Source organism: Scyliorhinus torazame, chromosome 3, assembly GCF_047496885.1.
Source record: "Scyliorhinus torazame isolate Kashiwa2021f chromosome 3, sScyTor2.1, whole genome shotgun sequence".
In the NCBI taxonomy this organism is placed as follows: Eukaryota; Metazoa; Chordata; class Chondrichthyes; order Carcharhiniformes; family Scyliorhinidae; genus Scyliorhinus; species Scyliorhinus torazame.
The window spans coordinates 125,257,107-125,270,762 of NC_092709.1; the positions used below are offsets into that span (position 1 = coordinate 125,257,107).

The following is a 13,656-nucleotide window of genomic DNA, read 5'->3' on the forward strand; positions in this document are numbered from 1 at the left end:
TAACTAAATGGGAGTAAAGTCCCATAGCGAGCGCATTTAGCCATGTGTTTTCCGGTACTTCCAGCGCCGAGAAACACAATGCTATCAAATGTCACTCGGATTAGATGGGGTGCCTCAGCGGGGAAGGCCCAGCCAAGGCCACTCCATTTTGTGCACTGAAGAGTGCTGCTCGCCGGAGGTCCTCAGTGTAGCGAGAGATCAGGGTGTCATTTTTAAATGGCATCCTGATCTCTGGAGCCCATGACACACTGACTCCACCCAGCCCCAAGTTATGGTTATGGGAGGGTCACCGGGTCCCCCAACACCCTTGCAGGCCACCCACAGCCTGATTGCTGCCATGTGGATAAAGCCAGCTTGGCACCCTTGCAGTGCCAGGCTGGCACCCAGGTAGCACTGCCAGGGTGCCCAGGTGGCACCAGCTGTGCCAGGGTACCACCCTGCCCACAGAGTGTGCAACTGGGGACCTCCGATCCCCTGGGAGACCCCCACAAGTGCCGTTCCGTAGGTCCCTTTTTGTGGAGACCAGTGCTGAATGGCACTCACCCGAGATCTCCAAGGTGAAGGGGATAAATCGTCTCGCTCTAATATGCAGATTTGCCAAAAAGTGACCCCGCCCACAACGGGATTCACATCGCAACGTCTAATACGATATCGCGAGGCGTTGGGAGCCGGATAGATCACGGTTGTCTTTCAGGCACAACATGACCGTTCGATCGCGCCCATCATTTCAAAAAAGATTGACATCAGGGGCGAAATTCTCCGACCCCCCGCCGGGTCGGAGAATCGCCGGGGGCTGGCGTGAATCCCGCCACCGCTGGTTGCCGAAGTCTCCGGCACCGGATATTCGGCGGGGGCGGGAATCGCGCTGCGCCGGTTGGCGGGCCCCCCCCCCCCTGCGCGATTCTCTGGCCCGGATAGGCCGAAGTCCCGCCGCTAAAATGCCTGGCCCGCCGGCGTAAATTAAACCACCTACCTTACCGGCGGGACAAGGCGGCGTGGGCGGGCTCCGGGGTCCTGGGGGGGGGGGGGGGGCGAGGGGTGATCTGGCCCCGGGGGGTGCCCCCACGGTGGCCTGGCCCGCGATCGGAGCCCACAGATCCGCGGGCGGGCCTGTGCCGTGGGGGCACTCTTTCCCTTCCGCCTCCGCCATGGTCTCCACCATGGCGGAGGCGGAAGAGACACTCTCCACTGCGCCTGCACGGGAATGCTGTCAGCGGCCGCTAACGCTCCCGCGCATGTGCCGCCCGGAGATATCATTTCCGCGGCAGTTGGCGGGGCACCAAAGGCCTTTTCCGCCAGCTGGCGGGGCGGAAATTCATCCGGCGCGGGCCTAGCCCTTCAAGGTTGGGGCTCAGCCCCCAAAGATGCGGAGCATTCCGCACCTTTGGGGCGGCGCGATGCCCGTCTGATTTGCGCCGTTTTGGGCGCCAGTCGGCGGACATCGCGCCGTTTCGGAGAATTTCGCCCCAGGAAATTTGATAGTGTCAGTGGGAGAACCAAGGAACTTTCAGGTATGTATATGGTCCTGGAGGCTTCATGCAACAAACCTAAGTGTCGCACAATTAAAAAACCTTCAACACTTCTGATAGAATGCAATAATTACACTATTATTTTGTTGCGTAAGTGTTATAAAGTACATTCTAATCCAGGTACTGAAATAATTGTGTAAACATTTGGAAAGGAAATTAGAAAGTTTAAAGGGCAAATTTGAAGGGGAAAAAAATGTGTTCAAAAACTCCAATTAATGATTAGGAGAGGTTCATCACAAATATTGCTATAAGAATGAAAGATCCTTGGGAGGGTTAATTCATACAACAGCTCCAACAATGTTGATGTTTACTGCCATTACTTCAGATCTTCAAGATTCATAATTTTGCTGTCATTGCAATACTGACATTAGCTTATCCTGAATAGGAACTGCATATCTTTAGGTCTTGGATTTTGATGCAGCAGTAGTTACAAAAAGGTCTGGAGATTAAATCCATTAGACTGAACTCCGCTTCCTTTTAAACAGCTAAATAAACTTTATGGATAAGCAATTTACTAAACTGATTTTGTAGGATATTTTCTTCCTATTATTGTTAAGCTAAATATGAAATATGAGCATGAAATAAGGAGTGATAACATATTCTAAATGGGGATTTGATGCAATTGCCTGTTGTGCTTAAGAAGATTTATTTGCTTTTTCTTTTCCATTAGCTTTTAGTGTAAGAATAATCCCTAGAGGGATTCTATAAATGTAGCTAATGTTAGGCACAAATGGCTGAGCGGGTGTCTTATAAATTTCAGGTTTGATCCTCAGAAGGGCTTCTGGTGCCAGTTGCTTGAAGGAGGGAAGACAAAGTGTCTGGGGAAAAGCAAAGGCAGAAGGTATCCAGCGATGGATTTGGAGGTATTACTGTTTAATAAAAGCAGCAGCCTACTCTGAATACAAATGTAACCCAATGCTTTCTTAATTTACATCACAGACCTCTGTGAATCCCAGAAACTGCATGGGAAGATTTTCTAAGTCATTTCACACTGTGAGGTACCTCACATGCCTCAAGTACACATCTGAAAATCATAGGCAGTAGATCTGCCATTTTATGATCCAAAACACATGTTTTGGATCAAAACACTTAATCTATTACATGGATTCAGACTTGAGTAGAATAAATAACGACACTAGCAAAGCTGTAGGATTATAAAATTCTCAAACTAATGTTACTGAATAGTCCCCAATCAAACAGGTAGTGCCAGGATAAAAAGTAATTCCCAACATTAATGGGGTAGGTCAGGTTCCCATGCTGGTATTTCTGGGATATGGTTGTGACACAATATTTACCTCCTCCCCCACCTTGTACGTTGACCTGCTCAGTATTTCCAGCATTTAAGTTTTCCAGCACCTGCAGTATTTTGCTTTTGCTTGGTGTTTGTTCTAGTTATTTTTTCTTACCGTCATTCTCCTGCGAGGCTAGCAATTATTGGCCATGTCTAGTTGCCCTTAAAAGGTAATAATACAAGACTGGAATTACATATAGGAAAGACTGAATAAAGATAGCCGGATTCCTTCCCTGAAGGACATTAGTGAGCAGTTGGATTTTTACGACAATCCAACAGCCTCACTTTATGCTATATTTCTAGATGTTTTATTACACTGAATTCCATTGTGTTTTATCACACTGAATATGGGCAGCACAGTAGCACTTTGGTTAGCACTTTGGCTTCACAGTGCCAGGGTCTCAGGTTTGATTCCTGCTTGGGTCACTGTCTTGTGCGGAGCCTGCACGTTCTCCCCGTGTCTGCATGGGTTTCCTTCGGGAGCTCCGGTTTCCTCCAACATGTCCTGAAAGGTAATTTGGACATTCTGAATTCTCCCTCCGTGTACTCGAACAGGCGGCAGAAAGTGGCGACTAGGGACTTTTCGCAGTAACTTCATTGCAGTGCTGCTTGTGACAATAATAAAGATTATTATTAATACAAATTCCCAAACTGCTATCATTTATTGGATACATGAGCCACGCCTTTGAAAGACTTAGTCCAGTAACATAACCACGACTACTAGCATGCCTCATATTAGAGTAAATAAAGCTGTACCTGATATAATCATAATAATGGTATTATTTTCACCATGACAATCTAGGAATAAGGAAACCAGTCTAATTCATCCAGGAACATAGGAACTTTCTTTAGTCTAAAGTGTTAACACCCTGAAGAATGAGAAGCTAAAAAACCTTGAAGTTGTTCCATTGCTGAGAATGGAGTGAGGAGGTCATTCATTGGAGGCCTCCAGTTTCTCTTTGGATCTCCCTTTCACCCTGACCCTACCAGAAAGCCTGGGCATTTCATTAAGATGCCAGTAGGGGCCGCCTGTCTTCCAACAAGTGTTATCTTGGATCTCCGCCAGTGCAGGGAGGAGGGAAGGGAAGCCAATGCCACTGGCCTTGTGAGCTGTGAGCAGTTTAAAAACAGGTGAACTGGTGATCCTCAAAAAGACCTCTGGAGACTGTCACCCAAAAAAAGTACAAAAAGCAGCCTTTTCCACCTGAACATGGAACCAGAGTGAGCACTTCTCATGAATCCGCATTGACACTGCATTTCCTGATCTCCTGCTACCCCAACCACTACTACCCTAATGCCCAGCCTGGTGTTGGTGTCCCCACCACAGTTTCTTCCCAACTGGCGGATTCCTGGGCCATTGACAGACCAATTTTGCCTGATCTTCTTGCACAGAAATCAATCTCACCAATTCCTAGACCCACATTTTCACCTCACAAAAAAAAGCAAAATCTTCATATGGTGCATCAAAGTTGCAGAAAATGAATGTATGTAATGTGGTGCCCTAATTGCCTTTTGCTGGAAAAAAAATGTTAATGCTTTATAATGTGGATAAATCAGGCACTCTTGTTTTTAGGTATGAGCTATGTATATTTGGATGAGCTGAAACATGGACTGCTTCTTTTGATTTAATGATATATTTCTGTTTGTCCTTTTTCCCCCTTTGTAGTCCAGAACATTCCTCTCACGATACTACAAGGACCACAATATTGAACTGTCCAAGCTGTTCTATAGACTGGGTCTGCCATTGCCATCTTGGCTGAGGGAAGAACTGCAAAAAGTGATGAGATAGTTGTTGTTGGAAAGCTGGAAGCAAATAACAATTGCTCTCTGATCAGTCCCAACACACAGCACCCTGACCAAGTCCATCTCCTAAGTTAGGAGTGACTGCCAAATAAAAAAACAACTTTCTACTATACCTCTACAAACAGAAAGTATTCTTTAATCTTTCCATATGCTGGCATATGGTATTGTGAAGCTGACAGCAGTCAAGGAAATGTGGGTCAACAGTCTGTGGTTGAGTTATATGTTAACTGGTGACGTTGTCAGTGTTCCGTTTGCACTCCCCTCCCCACCCACCCACCAACCCTCCCCTCTCTGAGGATTAAATGACTTACTGTAAGGACAGAAAAATGTGAGTTTTTTTGTAAATTAAACCAGTGCAGTGCTGGTTAACTGTCTGGTACCTGCAGTGGAAAAAAAATTTGCACTATGTTACTTTTACTGCCATACATTTAAATTAATCCAATATCATAATCTTGTCATTATAAACTTGTATTTAAAATCACTGGAGTTTCCAATCATTTTGGTTTGGCTATTAAGAAATGACAGTTGAAACTGATGACTAACTACCCACCACATAATTTGCCTGTGAAATCAGTATCCTTTCCCTATTATCCCCTTATTATTCCCTTATCCTATCCCCAGTATCCTAACCCTAACTTAGGTTGAGTGCTGATGCAACAGTTCCTCAGAAGCTAACCTGCTAACTCACAGGTGAACATGTCTGAGAGGGAAGTGAGGTTGATTAGCTGACCATCATTAAATGATTCTTCATGTCTCATTTCGGAATAGTATTTGGTGATATGATCATCAATAATAACTTACCATCCAAAATAAAATCGCACCAAAAGCATACAAATGGCACAAAATAAGAACAATCTTGCAATTCTGTAGCAACTACTGGAAAAACGTTTCCTTCTCTGTCAGGACAGGAATATCAGTGAGTGCACTTTCTCTGAACCAAGTGTAATTGTGTTGGATGACCAGTATATCCCTCTCTCCCCTTCTCTCCCTGACATGCATACAACTGAAGGATTGTACAAATAGCTAGTAGTCCATACATTTGACTCAATGACGTCTCTTTCCAGAAGGTCAGGATGTCAGTGTGTGTTGCAGCAAAGAGAAAGGTTTGTGCAAGCTATACTACAGCATTGTAGATTTGGACTTGTGGGCACTCATGATTCACTCAGACACTGTGAAAAATGGAAAGACATCTCTGTTTAGCCTCTTGTGTGCTGAGATTGGTAACTTTGATGAGGAGTTACTTAACTAAGACCTGATATTGTGAAGTGAAAGCTATTGGGTTTTCTCTTTGTCTGCACATGACAAATGGGTGGAAGGTGTGCTCTGCAGCTGTCCTGAATCGTCAGCATGGTGCCCACCTTGTATCATGTAGCCTCCAAGCTGTCAGAGCAAACTAGAAGCAACCTGCCAAACTGGAGGTAAGATGCTGGACAGTACAGCTGCTCGCCAAGGCACTGCAGCAGCAGATTAGATGGAAAATGTATTTTTCATTGGGAACGTAAAGACTGTGGAGCAACATGAACTTCAGTGCGGATCCTACAGTGAGCACATCAATTTTCAAATCTGTTAAAGTGGAAAGCCCACAAGGGACTGCCAGAACAAAAAACATACAAAAGCACAATTCAGCTTTAACTGACAGCAACTATGGATTACTTTCAAAGTTGCTGGAAATGGACATCTTTCAATTTGTACCACCCATGGTTGGTGGACTAGAACAGTAACTGTTCAGTTGGCCATAGACAAAAGGTGGACTTGGAATCTTTCCTTTATGTCCATGCAAACATGAAGCTCCTCCCTATTTCTGATTGAATCTCTGGCCATCAGAATTCAAATCCATCTGAAAATTAAACGATCTAAACAGCAAGTAGTAAGTTACATAGATACATAGAATTTACAGTGCAGAAGGAGGCCATTCAGCCCATCGAGTCTGCACCAGCTCTTGAAAAGAGCACCCTACTGTAACCCCATCTAACCTAAGGGCAATTAGGTTGGCATGGCCAATCCACCTAACCTGCACATCTTTGGACTTTGGGAGGAAACCGGAGCACCCGGAGGAAACCCATGGAGTCACCGGGAGGAACGTTCAGACTCCGCACAAACAGTGACCCAAGCAGGAATCGAACCTGGGACCCTGGCGCTGTGAAGCCATAGCGCTAACCACTATGCTACCATGCTGCCCTAGTTGAGGTGGGCTAGTAACTACTGCCTTTCAGTTCTGCTGCAGCCAGGTTCTTAAGCAAAAAAGGAGAATTTTTTTTTTAAATGCCCCTATTTTTCTTAAATGCCCCTTGAAGAATCTTTGTTCAAAGGAGGTTCCAAAACTGCAATTGCAGATAAATGCTGCGATGTTGCCTTTCATTCTTGATCTCCAACCTTTCCCCATTTTGCCTCAAAGCACTTGAAAGCAATAGCATAGAGCCTTGCATAGATCTGTGATCAGTGTTTCGAAGTGCAGAGCCCTAAACAGATGTGAGCACCTCCAGATCCCTATTGCACTCCAGGTAATCCATATACCTGTACCAGCTTCTTGCTGCAAGCAGCAAGTAATTCAGCAGCAGTCACACAATAGCATATCTCCCATAAATTCCCAGGTATGTGAACCCAGCAGAGGAAACACATCCAGAAGTTATTAGAACTTCAAGACTCAACGATGAAATGACCTCTTATCTACCACAGAACCTGTAGGCCTAGAGTAACTGCAAAACAACACCTGTGCCGTTGCATGACCTTTTTGTAGTTACTCTGTTCCTGGTCTGTCAATAAAGCAGTGGTCATTGGCACAGGAATAATCTACAGCACTCCAAATAGCTGTATATTGTGAACTATAGACACTGGCTGTCATTGTTTTAATGTATGGTTTTATTTTGCTTCAGATATGTACATGCCTGATGTATAAGAGATGTCAAGTCTTAAATATTAATACAGTTTGCTGCCCTCAGAAAGATAACTAAATTAATTTGGCTTAGTCTCTTAAATTATCTTTGAATAGCACAGGAAGCAAATGAAATTATATCCTTTTCAATTCACACACATATGTTTGGACAGTGACAGAGTTAGAGCTACAAACAATGTTTAAAACATCGATGAGTTGAAAATGGTTTGATCAATAATATTTATCTCATTGAATTTAGAGACGCTATTATATTTTGTTTACACTGTCTCAACACGTTTTACTTCAGTTACTGCGCCAAATGTGATTTTGTTCACCCAGAATTTTGTTCCGTTGCTATTTAAGATAGTTTTTTAGCCTGGGGGTAGAATTTTGTGATGTAACATTTGTGGCCGTTGAAAGACTGGGCACAGAAATTTCACATGGATAAGTTAAGTGTAAGATTTCATAAAGAATCTTTAAAAGGCAGTCAGTCAGGGCAGCAAATATTCCAGATCGTTTTTATTACACTTCCCAATATCTCCTGTACCAAAAGGAAAAAGTGACTGTTTTCCAATATAAACAAATGGATTTACATTGAAAGCAATCTTTAAAAAGTAGGCTAGCTGGACAATCAGGCATGGTGGCACAGTGGTTAGCACTGCTGCCTCACAGCACCAGTGACCAGGGTTTGATTCCAACCTCAGGTGACTGTGAAGTTTGCACTTTCTCCCCATGTCTGCGTGCGTTCCTCTGGGAGCTCCAGTTTCCTCCCAAAGACCAAAGATGTGCAGGTTAGGTGAATTGGCCTTACTAATATTGCCCAGCAGTTAGGTGGGGTTGCGAGGATAGGAGCGGAGGATAGTGCCTAGGTAGGGTCCTCGAACAGAACAAGAACTGGTGCAGACTCGATGGGCTGAATAGCCTCCTTCTGCACTGTAGGGATTAAATGATCCTATAATGTTACTTGGCTAGTAATCCAGAGGACTGCATGAATGATCTGGAGAAATAGGAGTTCAAGTCTCACCACCATGGCAGCTGGTAGAATTAAATTAATAAATCTAATCTCATTAATAATGGTGTTGGAGTTATTTGATTGTTGTAAAAACACATCTTTTCTTCACTCATGTTCTTCAGGGAAGGCAATCTGTCATCCTTACCTGGTTTGGTATAGATGTGACCCCCAGGTCCACAATGCAGTTGACTTTGAACTGTCCTCATCAAACACTGACAAACAAAAAGCACCTGGGTGTACCGGCACCACATGGACTGCAGCCGTTCTAGCAGGTGACTCACCACCACCTCCTCAAGGGCCATTGGATATTGGCAATAAATGCTGACCTTGCTCACATTCCAAGAATTTTTTAAAAGTGTAACCTTTGAACAGCCCTTAGATTATTCCTCCAACAGAGTACTAATCAAGATGGTACCTTCCACCACTTGTTAGTGGAAAAACCACTGGCCCATAACTTCTATAGAGTGGCAATCTCCAGAGAATTGCCACTCTCAAAGGACTTACCTGCGGTGGTATTTCTAAGCCCCTGTCTTGTCCTCAGAGGCTGGGTGAGACAGGAGCAGCAAAGTTGGACCCTGGCGGCATTTTGTTTGTCATGGAGTAACTGGGACGCCGAGAGATCACTTCCACTTGCGGCAGTTGGGGAGATTTAAAGTGACAGTTCACAGGGAGCAGGCAAGTTTAAAAGTCTAGGGAATGGGCTGGTTGGACTCAGGCTGGGGGAGAGGGGATTGGATCCGGGGGGGGGGGCGTTGGTGTTGGTCTGCGAAGTGGGGTCAGTTCGGGAGAGGGAGGTTGGACTGGGTTGCACCAGGATGGGGTGTCGGGTAGAGTGGGGGTGTTGGATCAGGTTGGGGGGGATCGGTCTGGTGGGGGGGGGGTGCTGGTGGGGAAGGGTGTATGTTGGGCGGTGGGTCCCCTGGGGGTTGTGTGAGGGGGTCCAGTGCGAGGCTGGGTCTGGGTGTTTAAATAGTTACTCTGGAGTTAGAAGTCTTTTTCCATTTGACTCTTTCAGAGTAGCTATAGGAGAAAACTGGCAGAACCATCCAACGTTAGGAATTTAAATCGCTTCTGTCGGATGATTCAGAGTCCAGCACAATGTCCAGAGGCAGGTAAACCTGGACTTGGAAACTTCCGAGAGGGATTCCCAGCACATCCTAGGAGTGCCCTGTAAATGCGACGCTTGGGAACCCGGATGTTTGGGGGCCATTATCCTATTTTGGGTTAATTATCAGTTATGCATTTGCAGTGGGAAGTTTGACTTGCCAGTGTACATATCAGAATAGCATAAGCACGCTACATCCAACTTTTCAGTGTGTGCAGCAATAGTTGAGATTCCCCCAAATATTAGAACAAAGCCAGAATCCTGTGCTCTCTCTGATGGCAGGATTAGAGGCAGGAGGGGCATTTACTTAGGCAAGATGGTGGTGTGCCAGATCCTGCTGCCTTCCTACCTCTGCCACAAGTAAGTTCCGAGCTGGAATGTCCATGGTGAACCTTCCTGCCCATGGCCAATTGAGGCCCTAAAGTGGCCAATTAATGAGCACATGCAGGCCTCACCCTGCCACCACTGTACCAACCCAGCTTCAGGCCTATTACCATACAGCCTACACAACAAATGAAACTGCTGCCAGCTTCTCATCTCTGGGATATTCTCTTGATCAAAGGCACTCAATGCTACTGAGAGCCACCTCCCATTATTTCTGTCAACCCCCTCCCCACACACACACACCCTCTCCTCGAGACCTCTACATTACGTACCAGTGGCCTGGTTCTGCAATCCCGGGACTCTGGTGCTTGTCCTTCCGGAAGCAATTACAGCCTCCTGATTGACTAGCTACCGCCCTCCAATTGGCTACCAGATCTCACTAGATGAGACTTCAGGCCCTGGGGTCTTGATTCAAGTAAAGGCCCTTCACTAAGCTCAGCATTGCCTGATTGGGGTGTGGGTCAGCTGTCCACCTAGCACATGAGATATATCCCCAACGCCTCAGCAAGATTCCGCCCGTAGAAACAGCTCCCATAAAATGAAACCCTAACATCACATAATGGGATGCCTACAGACTGGCATTACTGTCTCAGGATTCATGTTATGTGATATACTTTCAATTCACCGAGAGGCAGAGAGAGCGAGTGAACATTAGGCTTTATTAGTCATGAACTTGCTGAGCCAGAGTCGGTTGTACAGATGAATGCCGCCCACAGGCGGCTGGTCTATATATGGCCCCGGTGAGGGCGGAGCTCACCGGGGTTACAGTACAGTACCTGGAAGCAGCTCGTATTACCACTTCCAGGTCATAGGTTACAGTATCATGCATGCATTAGGTGAATACATTCACCACATTATGTCATCTTTATTTTGCTGCCTATAAACTGAGCCTTCCAGCATTAATCTTAATTGTTTGATCTTAATTTATTGTCTCATTCACATTGAATCAAATAAAATCTGGAAAATATTTCTCAAAATTTGGAAAATGGCGATTGGCAGTTTTGCTCACTCAAACTAGTATGCATGATCCCGAGGGAGTCTGTCACTGTTTAGAAAGCACATTTTAAAACGGTGAAAATGTAACATAGGTATAATCATGCTAAATACATAAAGGACTGAACTGTATGGCCCTTCATACCGGTGGGGTCTTCCAGATATGGCCAGGTCGATGGGCTTTTGAACGGTTTGCCGTATTTTCCAGTCCTGCCACTTCCACGACAGGGCTGTAAAATTCTTCCAAAGTCTTATTGAATGATTACTGAGCGAAGATTCCACAGATTTACTGTCAGCAACAACCGGCAGCATTTGTATAGCACTTTTATTGTAAAATATATCTATCTTTCTTACCTGAAGCACATTAGCATAGGATCATCGAATTTACAGTGCAGAAGGAGGCCATTCGGCCCATCAAATCTGCACCAGCCTTTGGAAAGAGCAGCCTACCCAAACCCACACCCCACAACCCAGTGACCCCTTTTGTGGACACTAAGAGCAATTTAGCATGGCCAATCCACCTAACCTACACATCTTTGGACTGTGGGAGGAAACTGGAGCACCCGGAGAAAACCCACAAAGACATGGGGAGAACGTGTAGAATCCGCACAGACCCAAGCTGGGAATCGGACATGGGACCCTGGAGCTGTGAGGTAACTGTGCTAACCACCATGCTGCCTAGTTAATTTTAATGTTCCACATTGCCAGTGAGGGCCCATGCTCATAGAAAGTGCAGGTTATAGAATTGTTGCACCCTACCGCTGACTCATACTACTTGGGGCCCAGCTCCCTACATGGAGTGAGGGGTCGCAGAAAGATTCATATTGACCCCACTTACAGGGTTATCGATCATGATCAATAAATAAATTGTGGAGTAATAGCAATTTTAAAAGTGGATATAGTGCAAGTCATGTGCATTATTATTCTCAGTGGCCTTTGGATTTTGTTTGGTACACTTTCCAGCATATGTGTGTGTGCGTGGTGTGTGTAAATTTTAAAATATATTTTGTCAGGCATTTTTATCCTCGTGAGAAGATAGACAACAATTATAAAGATGAATTATCAAACCTACCTGTGGTAGTCTGTGTCGAGGTATTACGGTACCTGGTAATGCTGGAACACCATTGGTAGATATTGTATGCTTCCTATTGGTCAAGCTGTATGGTAGCTCCACCCTGCTAGGCGGGGTATAAGAGCCCATGCCGCCCCAGCAGTCTTCATTCTGTACCTGAGCTGCAGGGGAAACATCTAGCTTATTAAATTGATGCACGATCAATGACCACTAAAGCGAGGTTGCAGTCCAACTGAAGGCTTTAATAAGCTAGATGTTTCCCCTGCATAAATGGATATTAATCCATTTATTTTAAACCAGTTTACATGTGTATTAATATCATGTATACATGGCATCCAAATGTGCTAAGTACTTGTCTGAAAACCGAAGCAACAGCTTTGTCCTCAAAATGAATTACTACTAATGTTATAGTATAAAAGTAGCTCTTTGTTGCGGTAACTATCTTTCTGCAATCTTCTTCAGAAGATGGCTGCCCACGTCACCCTAACTCTGGCTGCCCACATCACCCTAACTCTGTGTCATCTGTTGTATTGTTTCTTTAGTGAGGATCTGAGCAACTTCTTTCAATTCTGGAAGGGAAGAAGTAGCCCATTCAGGTTCCGAATATGCCATGCTTGAGCCCAAGAATCAGGGGACATAGATTCAAGATAAGTGGCAGCAGGTGTAGAGGGAACATGAGGAAAAAACGTTTATACACAGAGGGTAGGTGGTGGGAGTCTGGAATTTGCTGCCTGAGTTAGTGGTGGAGGCTGAGACCCTAAACTATTTTAAAAGGTACCTGGATCTGCACCTGAAGTGCTGCAAGATACAGGGCTATGGACTGGATGCAGGAGGTTGGGAGTAGAGAGGGCACGTGGGTGTCCTCAAGCTGGCATGGATAAAGTGGGCCTAATGGCCTCCTTCTGTGCTGTAACTTTACTATGATTAGAAACTGTTGTTCCGTTATCATTTTGCTTTATTCCTTCATATCACAATTATTCAACACCACCTTTTACATGTAAGTAAATATCTATTGAAATTTGTGTTCAACCAAACAAAACATACAGCAATCATTTCATTGAATATTGTTTGAAAAAAAGCTTAAATGAGAGCCTTGCCTGCCAACCAAGAATGATACAGTCGAGGGTGTGATGGGAGATTTCATCATTACATGGCAATAAATTAATTTAAATGTGTGGGATATATGTTGGTGAGGAGCCATTTGCACCTTTTCCTGCAGATCAAAAAGGTAGTATGCGCTGGAATACCGAGAAACAGTAGTAAATAAATCATTCAGCGCTTTGAGTCTGTCCACCATTCAGTCCGATCAGGACTAATCCCCATCGCAACTCCATTTACCCACCCTTGCTCCATAGCCCATGATACTTTTATTGAGCAAAATCCGGCAATGTCTTTAAAAAATCAGTTTACCCGCTGTCCAATGCCTTTTGTGAAATATAATCCAGATTTCCACTGCCTTTTGCATGGAAATATGGGGCGGGATTCTCCACCTTGTTAGACCCTGGCACAGATGCACCCCCGCCGGCAGTAGGATCCTCAGTCCTGGCAGCCAGTCAATAGGGTTTCTCATTGTGGCCACTCCCAACCCACTGGTA

General features: G+C 45.0%; 1 protein-coding gene across 7 annotated transcripts in view; it reads left to right on the forward strand.

Moving 5' to 3' along the window:
* The window catches only part of ndst3 (N-deacetylase/N-sulfotransferase (heparan glucosaminyl) 3), a 1,764,928-nt gene extending 1,756,359 nt beyond the window's left edge, over nucleotides 1-8,569 (forward strand). For all 7 annotated transcript variants that reach the window (XM_072496177.1, XM_072496171.1, XM_072496172.1 and 4 more), the window contains 2 exons: nucleotides 2,290-2,392; nucleotides 4,487-8,569. In XM_072496177.1, the coding sequence (XP_072352278.1) occupies nucleotides 2,290-2,392; nucleotides 4,487-4,609 (226 nt within the window). In that variant the 3' untranslated portion in view covers nucleotides 4,610-8,569. The remainder of the gene's footprint in view (nucleotides 1-2,289; nucleotides 2,393-4,486) is intronic.
* Nucleotides 8,570-13,656: the final 5,087 nt, after the last annotated feature.